The sequence below is a fragment of the Mesocricetus auratus genome, unplaced genomic scaffold (assembly GCF_017639785.1).
Source record: "Mesocricetus auratus isolate SY011 unplaced genomic scaffold, BCM_Maur_2.0 Super-Scaffold_4256, whole genome shotgun sequence".
NCBI classification, from domain to species: domain Eukaryota; kingdom Metazoa; phylum Chordata; class Mammalia; order Rodentia; family Cricetidae; genus Mesocricetus; species Mesocricetus auratus.
Window position 1 is genome coordinate 4760532 of NW_024429182.1, and position 18635 is coordinate 4779166.

General features: G+C 49.7%; 1 protein-coding gene across 2 annotated transcripts in view; it reads right to left on the reverse strand.

Moving 5' to 3' along the window:
* Window positions 1–399: 399 nt before the first annotated feature.
* Window positions 400–18635, reverse strand: part of Plekhs1 (pleckstrin homology domain containing S1) — a 33387-nt gene continuing 15151 nt past the window's right edge. For both annotated transcript variants that reach the window (XM_040742413.1, XM_040742403.1), the window contains exons 7-14: window positions 16550–16625; window positions 15542–15658; window positions 12415–12546; window positions 8516–8622; window positions 6792–6998; window positions 5943–6044; window positions 4515–4650; window positions 400–1500 (exon numbers count right to left, since the gene is read on the reverse strand). In XM_040742413.1, the coding sequence (XP_040598347.1) occupies window positions 1321–1500; window positions 4515–4650; window positions 5943–6044; window positions 6792–6998; window positions 8516–8622; window positions 12415–12546; window positions 15542–15658; window positions 16550–16625 (1057 nt within the window). In that variant the 3' untranslated portion in view covers window positions 400–1320. The remainder of the gene's footprint in view (window positions 1501–4514; window positions 4651–5942; window positions 6045–6791; window positions 6999–8515; window positions 8623–12414; window positions 12547–15541; window positions 15659–16549; window positions 16626–18635) is intronic.

Here is an 18635-nt window from a genome sequence, read left to right on the forward strand (position 1 = left end):
TCCACTGACCCTCGAGGATGGTACAGCCGGGAACCATACTCCCCAGACAAATCCCTTGGGAGTGTCATTGGGAGGCAGAGAAGCACCAGAGCGTGGCCCTCCCAACAAGCCCACTTTGTGTCAGGAGGCAAACTCTGGGGTTGGGGGAGGGTGGCAGGCTGGGACAGTGTGCCAGGATGGGCCAGAAGTCCTGTCCATTTGCCCCACACTGCGGTGAGCTGGGTGGATGACGGGCCCCTGGGTCCTCAGATTCCTCTTTGCCTCCTCGAGGGATCAGAGGACAGATGGATTTCAGAGCCCAGGAACCCATCCTGCAGCTGGTTTCAGGCAGTTTTCCCTCGATGGTAATTTATTTCCTCACTGGAGTGGCTTGGTTTCTTATTGACGAGATTTGAAATATCCACACATACAAATTTGTTTATTTTCCACGTTCTATACACAGATACGCGTTTTACACTGGCAACAGTCTAGATCACAGAAAGTGAAATGCAGTCACTATCTCCTCTGCGTGCCAAAGGTCTTTACTAATCTAAACCCGTACGCACGGCAGAGGTTGGGGAATTTTCTAGAGCTGAGTATCACCGAACTTTCAAAGCCTTCGTTACTTTTTTTCCACGTGAAAGGACAGCCTGCTGAGAAGTATTTTCTATCCCCCTACCCTGGCACCAACACTCCCCAAGTTGATTAGTGTTCAGCCGACTGACTCTTCCTGCTCTCCTGCTTATTAAACGGCCTCTGATTCTTTTGAACTCACAGGACTAATTTGGCAATAAACCAATCAATCAAGAACATGGTTTCCTGTTCATTTTCAGAGTGAGCAGATCTTGGATGGATATGGTACCAAACTTCCTTAGCTTCCAAAGTAGTTACTGTGTCTTTAAGAAAGCAGGTGTACTGAGACAGAGGTCACTCTGCCTGGCCTGAAGGCCCCAGGGCTTCTGAGTCACAGGAAGTGTCTGGGAGGGCAGCCACAGACTTTCATCTCTCTCTCTCTCTCTCTCTCTCTCTCTCTCTCTCTCTCTCTCTCTCCTCTCCTGGAATGAGTAATTCTAACTGGATATTCCTAACAAAGAGGAAGCACACAGTGCTATTAATTAGACTAGAGATGTGCTGAATCCATGTCTGAGACAAAGTCTCAGATAAGGCCTTCCATTTTAACTCTGCTCCTTAGTCATTATCGAGTGTGACCTCAATGCAAACAGCTAGAGAGGGGCCAGTGACCCCCATGGTTAAGACAGTTCAGGATGCTGCCTTGTCCCCAATCATAGGACTATGCAAGATCCAGGGCTCCATCCTCCTTCTGCCACGGCCTGATGCAGCCTACTCTCCAGTCGCCTCCTTCTGGCTCTTTTTGATGGCCGGACTCCTCTTCGGTGTCCTTTCCAGGCCTGGAGCATCCTGCTGGGCAGACTCAACCAAATGGTGTCTTAGGGGGCACGCACAGACGGAAGCGTGGAACTTCTCTGAACTTGGGATCCGGCCAATGGAGAGTTTCACTTTCTAAGACACAAGACGGGAGACAATCAAATACTGAAGATTTTCCTTAGGATCCCATCCTTCAAACCCCCCGGGGGTGGGGGATTCGTTCTGGAAGACAATCCTATGATGAGCTACGATGAGCCAAAGGCAGCAGCTGAGCTGATGATCTGTGCCCTCAAGGGGAACATGGGCTTTCATTTTCTGACATCCACTGGCCTACGCCTCTAGGCAGGTCCTAAAAAAAGTGCCGATGGCTCACTCACTGTGATGGCTAGTGTTGTGTTAGCTTGACACAAGCTGGAGTCATTATGGAAGAGGGAACCTCAGTTAGGAAATGCCCCCCCCCACTAGATTGGCCGGTGGACAAGTCCGTGGTACATTTCCTTGACTGACTATTGATGTGTAAGAGCCCGGATCACTGTGGGTGTTGACATCCCAGGGTCAGTGGTCCTGGGTGCTGTAAGAAAGCAGGATGTGTCCGTCATTAGGAGAAACCTTGTCACTAGCACTCCTCCTTGGCCTCTGAAGCAGTACCTGCCCTAACGTCCTTTGGTGGTGGACCGTGGTAAGGAGGCATAAGAGAAGCAAACCCTTTCCTTCCCAGGTTGCTTTGGTCATGGTGTTTTATCACAGCAACAGGCATCTAACCGGGACAGCCACAGAGGGATCCAGTTGCCCCAGGAACTCAAAGGGCCTCTGGAACCCTGCGCCTCCAAAGGAGACCACCCTACAGGAAAGCCCCAGACAAAAGCAGGAGGAAATGGAAATTTGACCTCACTTCTTACCCCTCTAAACACAAACACATACACATCATCCCCTCTGCCTCTGAAAGGTTGTCACATTTCACGCTGGCTGTCTCTGGCCCATCCCTATGCCTGCTCCCATTTCTCTCCACCACGGCTAAAGCAGAGGGATTGGCTCAGACATGCGAGGCACAGGGGATGCCCTTCCTGTCACATGTCCTTTTCCAACTTATTTGTCATTTCGAGAGCCAGGAGTCTGCATTGTAGAAGAGAGCTGGCTATATTTTTTTTTCACATAAAAGCAAGTAGTTAGGAGTGGTGGGGAAGGAGGAGAAGTTTCTGTCCTTCTAGCCCGGTGGCTCTCTTCAACCTTCCTGATGCTGTACGACCCCTTCGTTACAGTTAGTTTCTCATGTTGGGGTGACCCCGCAACCATAAAACTATTTTCATTGCTACTTCATAACTGTAATTTTGCTACTGCTATGAATGATGCTGTAAATATCTGGCATGCAGGTTATCTGAAATGCGACCCCCGTGAAAAGGTCACAACGGGGCGGAGACCCACAGGTTGCAAACCGCTGCTCTCTAAACAGTCATGCTGGTGGGTGTCGGCCGCGGTCGGTGCTGTGCAGGAGATGCTCTCAATGGGCGGTGAAGACGCGAGCACAGGAGCGGTGGGGTCTAGAAGGGTAGACATGACAAAGCCCAGGCAGTCCACCCAGGTGGAAGTTTAGGTGTGTGCCCTGTCAAAACCCCTTTTCGTGACTGCTGAGCACATGCGTGGATCTTTGGGTCAGAGTGGGAGTAACTTCTGGAAGGTACACATGGTTTTCTTAGCCCTTTGGCCACAGGGTGGACCTTTGGGAGATGGCATGAATCATAAGTTACCAGACTATTGGACTGTGTCCCTTAACGCAACCTCTTCTCTAACACACAAACTGGTATCAAGGGTCGTACTCTTGAGCCGAATGCCGTCTCCTCTGGGAAACCTGCTGGCTTTCCTCAGAAGGCCGATCTATGCTCCCTCTACACTTCCTGTCACACCCCAAAACACACACTGGACTCTAAGAAGTGCCTCCATCCTTGTTCTACCCTGTGAGCTATGTAAGTGCAGGCTGAGGCCGCTTTTGTAGCCTGAGAACATAACACAGCGCCCAGTGTAGAGTAGAGATATGCTCAATAATAGTGAGGGAGCAAGTGAATGTAGGAGCCCTGGCCCTGCCACTAACTAGCCTTCTGTCTACTTCAGCCACACTCCTGACGGGTCTTACCCTTTTAGATAATAGCAATAATAATAACTTCTCCAACTGGCAGACTTATTGAGTGATGCGGAAGAGACAAGATAAGTCCTTAATATGCATGACCACAGACTCCCAGGGCCAAGAGAGGGGTCTTCAGTGTTGCAGTTTGTAGAAATTCCAAAGTCAAGGAACTGTGTTTCCTAAGAATCTTAACATCCAATATTTTGGATGCATCTGTTCTATAAAAGATAAATGCATGTTGCGCTCTTCCTCTCCTTTCTCCCTAGTCATAGCCCAGAGACCCAAGGAGTACAGTTCCAAAAGTACAGGAAGGAACGAGTCCTTGCTGTGCCCCTCACTCTAGAGAGAAGCAGCTAAACACAGAGAAGTCAGTGGCCTCCCCCAAGGCCACCAGGCTAGGAATCAAAGTGGGCTGAGAGGGAATGAGCAACAAGAAGACCATACTAGGCGGGGAGGTCATTTAAATGCGGGTAGCCTTGAAATCAGGTACTCAGTGTTGAACCACCTACGATTACCCAGGGAGGTCAATTAAATGCAGGTAGCCCTTTAAAAGCAGATATTCAATGCTGAACTGCACGTGGTGCTTGTTTTCAGTAATAACTCCATGCAGAAGGCATGGCAATGTCAGGTTTTAGCTGAGAAAACCACATTCAGAAAAGTGAGCCTCTCGATGTCCCATGGCCGAGGCAGGTAGAGGTAAAGTCACAGTAACCGTGTTGCGTGCCTAATCTGTGCCAGTGACTTTGCACGCATGCCACAGCGGGCCACGTCATTCTGCTCTTCAACAACTGGTGCTACTGCCGTCCCTCATTTCACAGCCCACAAGTTCGTCCTAGTCATCGGAGCACTTTCTGCCCCTCGAGGTCAGAAGCCCAGAGCCCCCTTCCCCCAGCCTGGCGCCTTCCCCACGAGCGTTTGATACAAAGGACGGAATCTCATCCACGTTCTGCGTGGTTCCCAGACTCCCTCTCAGACCTTCGCTCCTCCTGGCTCTGACTTGGTCTGGTCAGGGCTGGTTCAGGGGACTCACCTCCTTCTGCATACACCGTGTGAGAAAGAATGACACCTCCTCCAGGCTCTGGGGCTTCAGGTCATTGACGGCCAAGATATGATCTCCATGGCAGAATAAGCACCCGAGTCGGGGAGGGCCTTCCCACTGAGCCACACTGCAGCAGGGAACACAGAGTCCAACAGGAAGATGAGACGGAGCTCATTGGCTCGCCGTGGGGGCAGGAATGGGGCCTGCGGGGTCACCTCACTCTGCACCCCACACTGGAAGTCAACCACCTCCTTCTGCGTGGACTGACTGCCTCCCTGCGACCCCCTTCCCTTCCCTTCCCTCCCCTCCCCTCCCCTCCCCTCCCCTTCCCTTCCCTTCCCTTCCCTTCCAAGCCCTGTTCCAAACAAACCACCCCTGCAAGGCCAAGTCCAGTCCCTTGTTTTTGCTCGTGGCTGACCTCTCCTGTGCCGGGGATGTATAATTATGCACGGTGGGAATACTTCAATCGTAGTTCTGATTAAGATGGACTTTTCATGCTCACTTATTCATGTGGCCCTCCTTTTTAATCTGGCTCTGTGACCCTGGGAGTTCAGAACTACCTTCCGGTTTCCTTAGTTGGTATTTAGAAATTTAGGACTCCACACAGCGCTCAACAAAAGTCTGTCAGAAGTATGCACAAGGCATAGCCCAATGGATACCTAAGTGAGTATGATGAGTGAATGGGCAGACGGGCAAGCTTGGTCACAGACAAGCCCAGGGTCCGAGCAGGAGTTCACAAGTCTCAGACTGCAAAAACTTTAGAAAAATGGAAAGTTACGGGCATTATGGCATTTTCTTTACATTAGAGACTTATCTTGTAAAAATTCAATCTTCCACCAAAATGAATTTAACAGGCTTCTTTGTTTGGAGATGGGGTGAGGGGAGAGGGTCTCATTATGGAGCTAAGGCTGGCCTTACACCTGCTGTGAAGCTCAGGCTGGCCTTGAACCTGATTCTAGGGAACTGAGATTACTGGCCTGTGCCAACATGCCCAGTCACAGTCTAAGAGGATGTAGAATCAGATAAATAGTAACTATGCTTTTTTTTTAAATACCTGCCACACAGACTTTTGTGTTGTGTTTTGGAATAGAGGTTTTGACTGGGTTATGGGACTCTTAGGCCCTCACACACATCTTTTTCTTTCAGCTCCTTTTAACTTTGCCTCTCCCAATTATTCACTCCGTGCCTGGGAACGGTGCCCTTGGCAGCCACTCTCCTTCGAAGAATAGGGAAGACCCTGACTCCTAGCCTTTTGGGTCGTCTTAGATCCCCTCCAAAGCCGACCTCCCGTATAACAATGATCTTTCTGCCCCCCAAGCCATCTCTGGGGCAAGTCCTCGTCAGTCTTGTCCAATGCAGTGTTCCAGAATGAGGGTGTCTTACGCCCGTTCATCTGGTGTCATCCACAGCCCCACCTACCATATCCGTCCTGCAGCTTCTACAAGAGAGAGATAGTTGATGGCATCCCTCGGAGAGAGGAACACGTTCAGAGTCTCCACTTGGCTCTCATCGGGGACGTTGCTGAGACAGAAAACATTTGCTTAAGTTGCATCAAACAACCAACTGCCCCAGGCTCTGAACTATCCTTTTAGAGTGCGTGTTTTGGCCTTCTGTTTCTGGGATGACATTTTCCAGCTAAAACTTGTCCGAAGCGTGAACAAAGAAGCACGAATTTAAGGCAGTGAAGGCCACTCACCGCACCCTTCGCTGCCCTCTTGGAATGTGCTAGATAGTGGTTGACAGATCGTGAGGGAAGACGCAAAACTGGACTAAGTGGGCTTATGACCTCTCGTCAGGTTAGTCTCCATATTCTCCTTCCGGAAATTATTCCGCACAAGAGGACACGGAAAGCAGCTGAAGCTACAGCTGTCTTGTCAAGTGCCCTCGACATCACCTTGGACCTAAGTGTCCCCTTCTCATCTGCTCAGCGCCTCAGGAGGCTTGCCTGCCCGATGACGCTAACGCAAGAGGCTGGTGAGGCACACCGATGCTGGATCAGTGCTGTCCAGGTTTTAGGGCCCAAAGGCCTGGCCGAGGGGAAAGTGTTACAACAGCTGGGAAAGCCACCCCCATCCCTGGGGACCACGCTTCCCCCAACTGTACCATTTACTGCCCACGCTCACAACATCAGTAACACAGAGGAACCTGTCCCGTTCCCAGCTGACTTGGAAATTTTGAGGCACTACTTTGAAATTTAAATATTAAGTGCATTTAAGGCCACCTGTCTTGCTCTTAGGGACCACAAGGTTTTAGAAGTCAGAGCTTTACTTGAGCAATATGGACAATTTCACAACAGTTAGTGAGGCGGGCCCCTTTTGGTCATCCGTGGTTTGTGTTTCCGGATCAGCAGGTAGAACACACAGATAATTTGCTGTGCCGTGTTCTTGCAGGGGAGGCCCCTCCTCTGGACTCTCCAGAGAACTCTGGGATTCGGCTCGGTGGTCAGCAGATGCAGAGGTTGGTTCTTTGAAGAGACTGGAGTAGAAGTTAAACAGGGTCTGTTTAAGCACACACGGTGACAGCTCTCCACTCTACCTGTCAAATATGAGCATCTGACAGCCCTAAGAAGTCTGTTCGATCATCAGAGCCCCACCAGAGGCAGAACCAGACTGAACAAGCTTTCCTTCTAAAACTGGACTTGGAAAGCCAGGAGGTGGTGGTGCACGCCTTTAATCCCAGCACTCGGAAGGCAGAGGCAGGCTGATCTCTGTGAGTTCAAGGCCAGCCTGGTCTACAGAGCGAGTTCCATGACAGCCTCCAAAACAATACAGAGAAACCCAGTCTCGAAAAACCAAACAAAAACAAACAAACAAAAATGGACTTGAAATGGAAATAACCCTTTTCAGAGTTGGGAGGACAGGGTAAGAGTGAGAGAGACAAAAGCAAAAACAAAAAAACAAACAAGCAAACAAACAAACAAAACAGAGGATTTCAGAAGACCAGAGTGTCCTGACTGTCACAGGTGTCTCTCTGTGGGCAAAGACACAGTCACCACGTTCCCTTCTCTCAAGTCCATGGGTTGACACCCTCCAGGTGAGTGTCCGGAGTCTGAAATGCTCTGTGACAATACATTGCTGCAAGTGGAGACGCCCATACCATCAAGCTTTCTTTCCCGAACAAAGTCATTCCCAAACACTTTTGCATAACGTTATCATCAGGATCTATATATACATATATATATATATATATATGTGGTGCATATGAGAATATGAATCATGATGAATCATGCATGTGTTTCATGTTTAGAGGAGTTCTGTTCTCCCAAGAGATCTCATTATGGGTATGCAGATATTCAAAAAAAATGAAAAAAGGGAAGAGTTTGAAACCAGAACCATTTATAATCCTAAGTGTTTCAGATAAAGGACATCCAACCTGAATCAACCAATGTGTGGAATGGAGTCTTTGGTGATGTTCTGTAGCAATTTGTAAACACTTAAAAAAATGAACTGGGGGCTTGAGAGATGGCTCGGTGGGGGGAGTGCCAGCCCTGTGAGCAGTAGGACCTCAGTTTGGATCTCCAGGGCCCATGCAAGGCCAGGCATGGTAGCACCCCTCTGCAACCCCATTGCTTCCATGATGAGATGGGATGTGGGAGGTCTTCAGAAACTCACCGGCCAGTTCACGTGGCATACGCAGCCGCAAACCACAAGCGACTGGGTCAGATAAAGCAGAAGATGCGGCCCAACACCCAAGGCTGTCCTCATGCATGTGGTTCGTGTGACACCACACACACGCGCACGTGTACACACACACACGCACGCGCACACACACACACGCACGCACGCACGCACACACACACGCGCACGCACGCACGCACACACACACACGCGCACGTGTACACACACACGCACACACACACACACACGCACGCACGCACGCACACACACTATTCGTATGGTTAACACACAAAGGTTAACACAGTGGATTGGTGGTAATCGCTCCATTAAAAGTAGGTAGGCTAAAAGCAGTATGTAGAAGACAGTCACACTCACCATGATCTCATTGACATGTAATAGCTCTCGGGCTTCTTGGAACCGTGGTCTGGACTACTGAAGTCAATGGAGTCACCGGAGTCATTGGAACCAGTGATGCTCTCTAACTAAAGGGGAGAATAATAGATGTGAGGAGACGTTCTGCGGCTGGGCCAGACCCTTCCTTGCCTCACACCGCTCTGCATCTGGAATAATGCATTCCTCCGTGGCGAGGACAGCAGCTCTTGGGAGAAGATCAACGCCTTCACCACGGGAGAGACTCAAGGCCTGTTTCCCTTCCTGGGAGCCCCCATGCCCCATTCCAGACACACGTACTCTACGGGGAAGCTTTGGGTTTTCCTTTCTGCCTAACTCCCAGACATTTAATGCCCTGAGCCTCTCCCCAAAATGGTTGATTCTATGGGTCATGGAAGCCGATTGGACCAAAGCCTAGACACAGTGGTTGCTTTCACGACCACTGACACTCCTCTCTAGCTGGCCATTGACTTCTAACTGGGGCGCAGCCTTCCAGTCAAGACATTCTTCCAACAGCTGTCTCTTCACCAAAGGCTGTCTTCCAGACTTCGAGTTCATGTGGTCTTCTTTGCCCGGGATTCCCTTTTCTTCTCCTTCCCAGTGAAGTCCTGTTGTTACCCCAGATTCCTGAATCACCTTAGCCCTCCTGACTGTTGGGGAAGTATTATGCCAATAAAGCACTGTCTGGCCAATAGGGAATCTAGATAGGAGGGACAAGGAGTCCAGGAGGATTCTGGGAAGGAGAAACAAAGAGAGTCAACATGTAACGCCATGGGGTAGGAGCCTGGAACTATTCTCCGATAAGAGACATACTTAGATTAACAATTATGGGGTAATTACTTAAGTCAGAGCTAGCCAGTAAGAAACAAGCAAGGCCAACAGCTTCATAATTAATATAGCCTCCTGTGTGTTTATTTGGGACTGATGCGGCTCTGGAACCAGGCGGGCAGAACGGTTTCTCACAAGGAAAAGCTTCTCTTAACAAAATGGTGATCAGGAGTGGGATCATGAATTTCCACGTAGAATGACAAAAGCTTTAAAGGAATTTTAGGAACAGAGAGAAGCACAGATTTTTGATAGCAGCATTTTTCTCAGGTGGGCTCTGTTTAGCTAGCCACAAGCCGAGATTCACGCGGCTCGCTTATCAGAGTCTTCCTGACTCGGCATAAAAAAAAAAATCAGCAAGGTTCTTTTAAGAGGCTTTGCTAACAATTTAAAAGTTGTACGTACAGCTGGAAGTGGCAGTGACATCTCCAAGCAGGCAGCTGGAGTCACGCTTACACCCGCCATCTTGAAAAACCGGCGGTTTAAACTGCCGCGGTTTTATAGATAAGACACGTGGCCAGAAAAACATAAAGCTTTACAGTAAAGTCAGACTTGGATGAACAAAACCTCTAAAGGTTTACAGTGTGTTTAAAAATATACGTGAGATTGAGAGAGAAAATGAAACGGCAAAGTGGTAAATAAATACAAAAGCTGGTGTGGTGGCGCACGCCGGTAGGATTTACTTCAGAGGCAGAGGCAGGCGGATTTCCAAAGATAACCCCTGTCTCAGAGAAAAAAATAAATAAAAGTGAAAGAAATAAAGTAATAATAGATAAATAAATAAGCCACGCAAAGATGGAAAATACACAGAGAGTCTGGATACTGTATACTATTGTGTTTTTCAGTTTTTTGATTACTCATGAAGGAACTGCTAAAGTATGCTTGATTATAAATGCTGCTAAATTAATCCAACTTCTATATTTTAAAAATGCCTTGACTTCAAAATTTAAGTATAAGGATATGTTACTTGGGAAAGGAGTTTTATCTCCTTACCCAGACACCATAGTCCCCAGAGTGTCTACAGCCTGTCCTTTCTACACACCTGACTGGTTGGTTGTCCCCAGACACTATATTCTACAGAGTGTCTACAGCCTGTCCTTTCTACACACCTGATTGCCAGGAGCAATTGTTATATAAACTTTAAAGGCTGACAAGAGCCCACAGCCTATGTAGCCTTCCCCCATTCCCCCAACAGAGAAAGAATATTCTGTGGTAACTGAGTAACCTCCTGATAAGAAGAACTTGGGCTTACAGGAATGGCTGATGGCAAAAAGGGAACTACCCCACAAACAACCCCTCCCTCTGCGACCCTTCCACCTTGCCAACACCCTGCCATCCTGCCCTCAAGTGGCCCTGACTAAGGACATGCTGTGGCCTGGTTACTAGGCAACCGCCCCTCCCTCACTGTCCTGTCCCCCAACCTCGTTCCTCTACGAAATCTTCAATGGACGCAGCTTGATCAGCCATGCTGTCTTGCTGTCCGTTTCTCGTGTCTCTTGTCCCGTCATTCCAGGTTCCCGTGGGCTCCACCCCTGTTGTGCCCCGCTGGCCAGGGCACCTGATTGGTTGGTTGTCCCAGAGAACATGAGCGTGGAAGCATTCTTGGTGAAAGAAGATGTTCTGTGTGTAAGAGACCATGGGCAATGCCTTGTGCTGGGCACTTGTGGGCACTTGGGCTGCTTACAATGCAGGACTGCACACCAAGGGCTCTGAGAACGTGGCTGGTTTAAAACCACTCGTAACTTAGCATATCCATAACCAGCGTGACCCCAGCATGCGTCTCTAAGCTGTACATTGCCACCTGGTAGAAAACCCCCAACTTGTCTCCCATCACTCTGTCCTGTCACCCCACGCCACGTTCTGTATCTGCGTCTACCGCAGACATGACTTCTTGGCCAGTGCACCTAAAAGTCAATCCATGTCTTACCACTTGCCTATTTAGAAGCTGTCTCTGTCCCTATGCGTCTCACAGAATGAAGTCAACTTGGAATTAAACGTCCATCGTGGGGTGGCTCTTATTTTTTTCTTCCCCGTTTATTTTCCGACCCGGGCCGGTTCACCCCTCCTTAGGCAAGTTTCTACTCCGCCGTCCGCACTCTCTGCACGGTAGCCTACCCGAGCCATTTACCAGGCACGGCAGACGCCAGTGGTCTCTGAAGCTTGCTTTGACTCAGATGGATAAAGAAGAATCTGCCTTATGTCTGAGGATGCTGGACCGCTCCGTGTCTCCCTGTGTGGCATTATCGTTGGTAACAGAAACTTGGGTTCTGAAATGCGGAGGACCGCGAGGCTCATCACCACTGCCACCATGCTGAGCACGGTGCGCAGAGTCCACCGTGCTGAGCACGGTGCGCAGAGTCCACCGTGCTGAGCACGGTGCGCAGAGTCCACCGTGCTGACCACGGTGCGCAGAGTCCACCGTGCTGACCACGGTGCGCAGAGTCCGACCGTGCTGAGCACGGTGCGCAGAGTCCACCGTGCTGAGCACGGTGCGCAGAGTCCACCGTGCTGACCACGGTGCGCAGAGTCCACCGTGCTGACCACGGTGCGCAGAGTCCACCGTGCTGACCACGGTGCGCAGAGTCCACCGTGCTGACCACGGTGTGCAGAGTCCACCGTGCTGAGCACGGTGCGCAGAGTCTTGCACTCGGGGGGGGGGGGGGTGTTCCAGTTACACCCACCACCAGCTGATTACCCAGTGACTTTCATCCCCTTCCTTCCAGTCCAGAAAACAGATAGACTGTTAAAGTCCACTCTATCCACCCAGTCCTCCAGCATCATCTCCTCTGTAGACCTTTCTCTGGTCCTCGCTCTTCCCACCGCTGGCACCACACAGGCATTGTGTAAGCCTATGTCACAGGCATTGTGTAAGCCTATGTCTTGTGCTACGGTTGGCTCCTATTCTGGTGTCAGCCCCACGAGCACGTTATCTGTCTCTGCCAGCTTTACCTCTCTGCCCTCCTGACCTCAGCCCCTTGCCCCAGCAGCAGTGTGTGGCAGAGGCTTGAGCAGGACGTGCTGAAGGTGTGAATGGCTAGTGGGCCAGGGGAGGGGCTTACTTCTGAAAGGAAGCTTCGAGGAGAGAGGTAGTAGTTCTCTTCTTCTGTGTCTCGAGGGGGTTCTGAGTGGAAATCGTGTTCACGATGAGGATGAGCTTGCCTGAGTCCTCGGGGGCATTTTTGTATTAAATGCTGAGTAAGGTGCAGAAGGAGTTAATGAGTTCCTTCCTGCTTCCCTCCCTCCCTCCCTCTCTTCCCTTCTCCCCTCCTTCCTTCCCTCATCCCCTCCTTCCCTCATCCCCTCCCTCCCTCCTTCCTTTCCTCCCTCCCTCTATCCATCCCTCCTTCTCTCCCTTCCTCCTTCCTTCATATAGAATTAAACCAATACTTTCTAGAAAAAGTATAATAGATTAGTCTGGTTGACAAGATCGGAGGCTCTTTCAGTATGACATGCAGAAGCCCACACACACTGAACTCGCCTCTTCAATTTGGATCACCTCTAATGGTGTGAATGCATAAGCACAGCTAACCCTTGGAATTTTTCTCTACTGTGCAGAGTTATAACTCAGAACACGAAGTTTTCTGCTGCGCTGTGGGTGGCGTGCTAAGGCACAGAGCTTTGTCATGGTGTCTCCACCCCCATGGCTTTCCAGTCACCTCTCGGCAGCTTCTGAGGAGGTAATTAGTCTGGAGTCACTGAACCTCCTCCTCCTGGCTCAGGATTCTGCTTTTGTGTTTTGCCTTGTCTGTTTCCACAGCAGTACAATTAGGTAGTGTTGGCTATATGACAGGATGAATTATAGGCTTCCAGGTGATGTAGATGCAAGCAATTAATTATCGCCTCCCCTCCCCCAACAGACATCAGATACTCCATTAATGTAAGTGCTCCGCCTAGTGTAAGAACTGTTATGAGTGCAATTTAGTTACTCCAAGAGCAATGCTGGGCAGCGGGGCTTTCATAAGACCCTGGATGTTTGATAGGAATTCCATATAGAAGGTAGCTGTGTGTGTGTGTGTGTGTGTGAGAGAGAGAGAGAGAGAGAGAGAGAGAGAGAGAGAGAGAGAGAGAGAGAGAGAGAGAGAGAGAGAGTGCACCGTGACTTGTGATGTGGGCTTCCAGATTTTCTTCTCTTGTAGACAGAGTGCAAGAGACATTCAATGGAAACTGGATTATTACAGTTTTTTTAAAAACTGTAACCTTTGTGTGAGCCACCAAAGAGCATGATAACTTTCTTGCAAGTAAGGTGGCAGCAGTGAGCCACAGCTCCTTGACAGCCCCGCAACCATGGGAGGGAAACAGCGGACCCCGCACAGAGTGCTGTGATGCTCAGAAAGTCAGGTGTGTTAAATGCACTTTCCATTTATTATGAGTTTATCTGGATATGACCCCTGCCTCTGAGAAGCCCACAAGCATCTATACATACATACATTTTGGGTTGTGAGCCTAGCCTTTAGCGGCTGAGCCATCTCTCCAGTCCATCTATATATACTTAAGGCATGTCTAGCTCAAAGCTCACTGCTTCGGCATGAATGTTGCCCGCCCTGCAAGTATATATTGAAATTTAAATGCCTTTTTTTATAGCATTAATGGGTAGAGCTTTGAAAGATAGTCGGGTCCTGATGGTTATCTATGCCTTCGTGTGTTCCTGCGTGTCATGTCTGAGAGGAAGGCTGACTTCACCCAGATCACCCTCTGCCTGCCTGCCTGTCACTTGATGAGCCAGCAGAAGGCCCCCACAAGATGAGGCTCCTTGATCTTGAACTTCACAACTTTCAGAGCTGTGGAAACCAATTGTTGCTGTTTAGAAATTCCTGGCATGCTATGGTATTCTGTTGTGGTTGCTAAAGATGAACTCTGGAGCCCGATTGTGCTGGGTTGGGAGTGAAGGTTTTCCAGTGTACCAACAACACCAACAACAAAACCCCAGCAAGACAAGGCTTTAACTTGAGAGGGTTGAATTATCGTTTTTTTTTTTTAACTTGGTTGCAATAAATAATGGGAAAAGGCAAAAGTTACCAGTATAACTCCTCTGGAAAAGAAACTTTGTTTGAGGTCACTACGCCTGCTCTTGCGTCTGATGTGTGACTGCTGCTTTTGCTCACTGAATGGCTGAGATGAGGTGTTTGGACTGGTGGCGTTGTGCTGAAAAAGCTTTTACAATGTTGCAAAGCTACCAGCTGGATGAAATGAGAAACCTTGCCTCTTTGCTTGTGCTTGGTACCCACAGAGAGAGGGATGCCAGCGGTGGTGTCTTTAAGGGATGAAATAACAGATGTGCGGGAAAGCAAACTCCGCAGCCTGTTTATTGATAAGAGTCAAATCTAGAAACATCAAATCTAGAAAGGCGAGGGCTTGATTCTGTGCCCTCCAGGGGGCGGGCATGCTATTTTACCCCCTCAAACAGGTTGCATTGGGAGTGAAGAGGGTGTGACACACAGAATGAGAAGCCAGACTGATGGCATGAGGGAAAGGAAGAGAAAGAAACTCCACCTTGCCTGAGGGTTTGGACAGCACAACTGGAAATCAACGGTTCCCCGGGGGCCGTTTGTGTCCTGTGTGTGGAAGGAGGGGAGGTTGCCAGCTAAGCTTAGGGAAAGAATCCCAGTTTGTCAAGAGCTTCCAAGTGGAAAAGCCTGCCTGTAGAATAGGCAATGAGCAAAGATGCATAAATATTAAAATCAGGAAGTGTGTGTGTGTGTGTGTGTGTGTGTGCGCGCGCGCGTGCATACATGGGAAGGTCAGAGTCTTGTGTGTGTGTGTGTATGCACACATGGGAAGGTCAGAGACGTGTATGTGTGTGTGCGCGTGCACACATGGAAAGGTCAGAGGGCAATCTCAGGCGTTGTTTCTCAGAAGCATTCACCTTGTCCGTTTGTTTGTTTGTTTGTTTTTCTCCACTGGCCTGGAACTCACCTAGCAGGCTAGGCTGACTGGCCCGCGAACCCCAAGGACCCCTGCCTCCTTGGCACTAGAGTTCTAATGTGTGCCACCACAGAGTCCCGGGGAGTCAATGCCAGTCCTTGTGCTTACAAGGCAAAGGCTGCTGTGACCGAGCTATCTCCTCAGCCCCAGGAATGAAGAGAAAGATGGACAAGGTCAATGTCCGCTGCCGGCCAGTGGCACTACTCAGCAATGGCCGACTCCCTGAGGCCGTGTCCTGACACTGCAGGAGGAGGCTTTGATTACCACGTCTGGAAGACTGGCCCTTGGTAAAGCAAGGCTGGTAATCTCCGGTACACTGCAGAGACCAGAGAAAGGACTGGGGTCGGAAACTGGCCGTCTGTCACCCAGCGAAGCCTTCTCCTGCGTAGAAAGAAAAGCAGTTTTGTAGTTAGAGCCCAGCGGTTGTCATTTCCCTCCGCTGCCACCCGGGCCCCCTTTCTCCAGGGTCTCCCCAAGGCTTTGACATCCCGGTTGCCCGTTAGCCAGCGTCATATCTCCAAGACAAGGGCTGATCACGTCAGTGCGACTTTCTCCGGCTCCCAAGTCCCGAAAGACACCCAGCCTGGCCTTAGCAGGCACCGTGAGTCCCCCCAGCCTGTCTCCTGTCTTCTCTGCTGTGTCTCCCTCCACACCCTGTCGTTCCTTCTCTCATCATCCAACCTACCCGGAGGCATGCCTTCATCTCTCCCTCTCTTTGCCATTTGCAACAAGCATGGGACAAGCTGGAAAAACCATCCCCCATAAATGTACCTACACCCAAGTTCCCTCCGTGACAGTCTCTAAGAAGGAACTGGGGAAATTCACCTAGTCCCTTATGGAGTCAGTTAAAAAGCCTTCAGCAGCTTACCTGACACAAGAGACATTATGTTAAAATGCAAGGCAGATGAAAACAATGTTTGACAGACGCCTCCCTAGACTTAGTCATTCGAAGGGAAGCCGGTTATGTACCGACAGTCACAATAGTGGAAAATAGTATACTTCAAGCTACTATGAAAAATTGCCACCATTAACTTTCACTCCCCCTATTGCAACAATGGCAATATAATTTAGCGCTCTTACAAAACAACAACAACAAAAAGGATTTTTCCTTTTGTTAATTGTACAAATAACAAGGGCATATGCTTCCTTGCTTACTTATCCCTCGAATTAACATCAGTTGCTAGGGAGAAAGAAAGGGACACAATTGTTTCTAAGGAAGAAGGGCCGTGTTCAGGTGCCCTGGAGCGAACGTCATCAGCGCAATAGAGTTACCTCTGTACTCTGATGAGCTGTTTTTACACCCTGGCAGTACGGTGACATGAAAAAGACCCAGTCTTTGATCTTCTCCCTGGGGGTAGGAAGAGAGTTTCAACTGGCATTGGTGGAAAACGCTCCCAAACTCGTTCCGAGCCTAGCGGATTCTTTGATTGCACTCGGAACAAGCTTAGGGATCAGCTGCCCACAAAACAGAACTCTTTTCCCCAAGCAGTTTGAATGGTTCGCTGCTCCCTAGCTGTCTCTGCATCTGCACAGTCGAATTAACCCTCGTGGCACCTCCAGTAGGGACCGTGGGGTTCAGGGCTTCTGCTTTCCATGGTGTCCTGCCCGTCAGCCAGCCCCCTTCTGTACCCTCCAGCCTTCCCCGCCCCTCTCAGGAAATGTATTTTAGGAAGAGGGCTGTACTGGTTAGGGGTTTTTGTCAACTTGACACAAGCCCAGGTCATCTAAGAAGAGGGAGACTCAATTGAGGGCATTCCTCCACCAGGTTGACCTGTAGGCAAGCCTGTGGGGGAGTATTTTCTTGATTAAAAATCAACGGTAGTAGGGCCCAGTCTATTGCGGCTGCGCGGCCCCTTGGCAGATGGGCCTGGGCACCAAGAGAAGGTAGGGCTAAGCAAGCCGTAATGGACAGGTCAGTGAGCAGCACTCCACGCTCCATGGCCTCTGCGTCAGCTCCTCCTCCAGGCCCCTGCCTCAACTTCCTACCCCGACTTCCCTCAAGGACGGACTGCAAGCTAATGGACTTGTAAGCTAATAAATCCGTCCCTCAGGAGTCACCTCATGTCAGTGTTTTTTACCACAGTAAGCAGAAAGTACACGGGGCAAGTGTGCCTGTGTGAACTGATACATCCCCCATCTTCTCCTCTGTTGTCTTATGCGATGATTTAAAAGACGACATTGCTGTGAGTTCGAGGCCAGGCTGGACCGACAGCCTCCAAAACAATACAGAGAAACCCTGTCTCGTAAAAAACAAAAAACAACAACAACAAAAAAGACGACGTTGCAGCTTTTCGCCACGACTTAAAAGAAAACTTTGGCATCATGCTTGGCTTCCGCCTCTGTCTTCTCCCACACCATAATCCCTCTCTCCAGTAGGCAAGTGGGTGTGAGAATCCACTGGGGCACTTCTGCTAGCAACAGGAGCCTCTCTTTAAAAGCTTGAGGGTGAGCACAGTCCCTCCCTGCAGCTCCTACAGATATTTTTGATCATATTTGTTTTTCACAGAAGGCATCTGGGTGACAGCGACTGTCGTGGCTTGCTTTGTGACCCTCTCCACAGCTACTATGTCTTAGTTCCAGCTCCTCGTCCTCAGACGTCACCTTGTGTAGAAAGGGACTATTTACGGAAATAACCTGCTGAGATAATAATGGAATACAGGTACCTTCTAAACTAGTATAACTGGTATCTGTGGGGGGGAGGAGAAATTTGACCCAGAGGTGTGTGAATAGGGGGAACTCCATGTGAAAGCCAGGGTTTGGCTGCTGTAGCCAAGGCACCGCCGGCATTTCCAAGAGAGCGGTTTGAGAAGAGTCTGCCTTCCCCAGAGCTTCACCGGGGTGGCCATGCCGTCCTGGTTGCTGACTCCCAGCCTTCAGAGCAGTGAGGTTATAAACCTCTGTTGTTTAAACACCGTTACAACACTCGTAAGCAGCTAGCATAATGATTCTTTATCTTAAGCGCCAGGGAGGAAGCATAGGTGGCATTTGCCATGCAACCATGAGGGTCTGAATTCAATCCCTAGAGAAGAGCCAGGCGTGGTGGAATATTCGCAATGCCAGCTGGGGAGGCAGAGGCAGGCAGGTCCCTGCAGTTTTCAGGTGAACCAGTCTAGCTTAATTCAACTCCAGTGAGGGACCCTGTGTCATAAAAACGAAGTAGACCTTCACATCCAGACACATGTGCGCTCACACACGCGCGCGTGCACATGCACACACACACACGTGCAGCCATATATGTATGCACATACCCACATGTCCAGCCATACACATATCTACACACACATGCACACACACTCACATGTGCACTCATAACAACATGTGCAGCCACACACACTCACATGTGCAGTCACACACATAT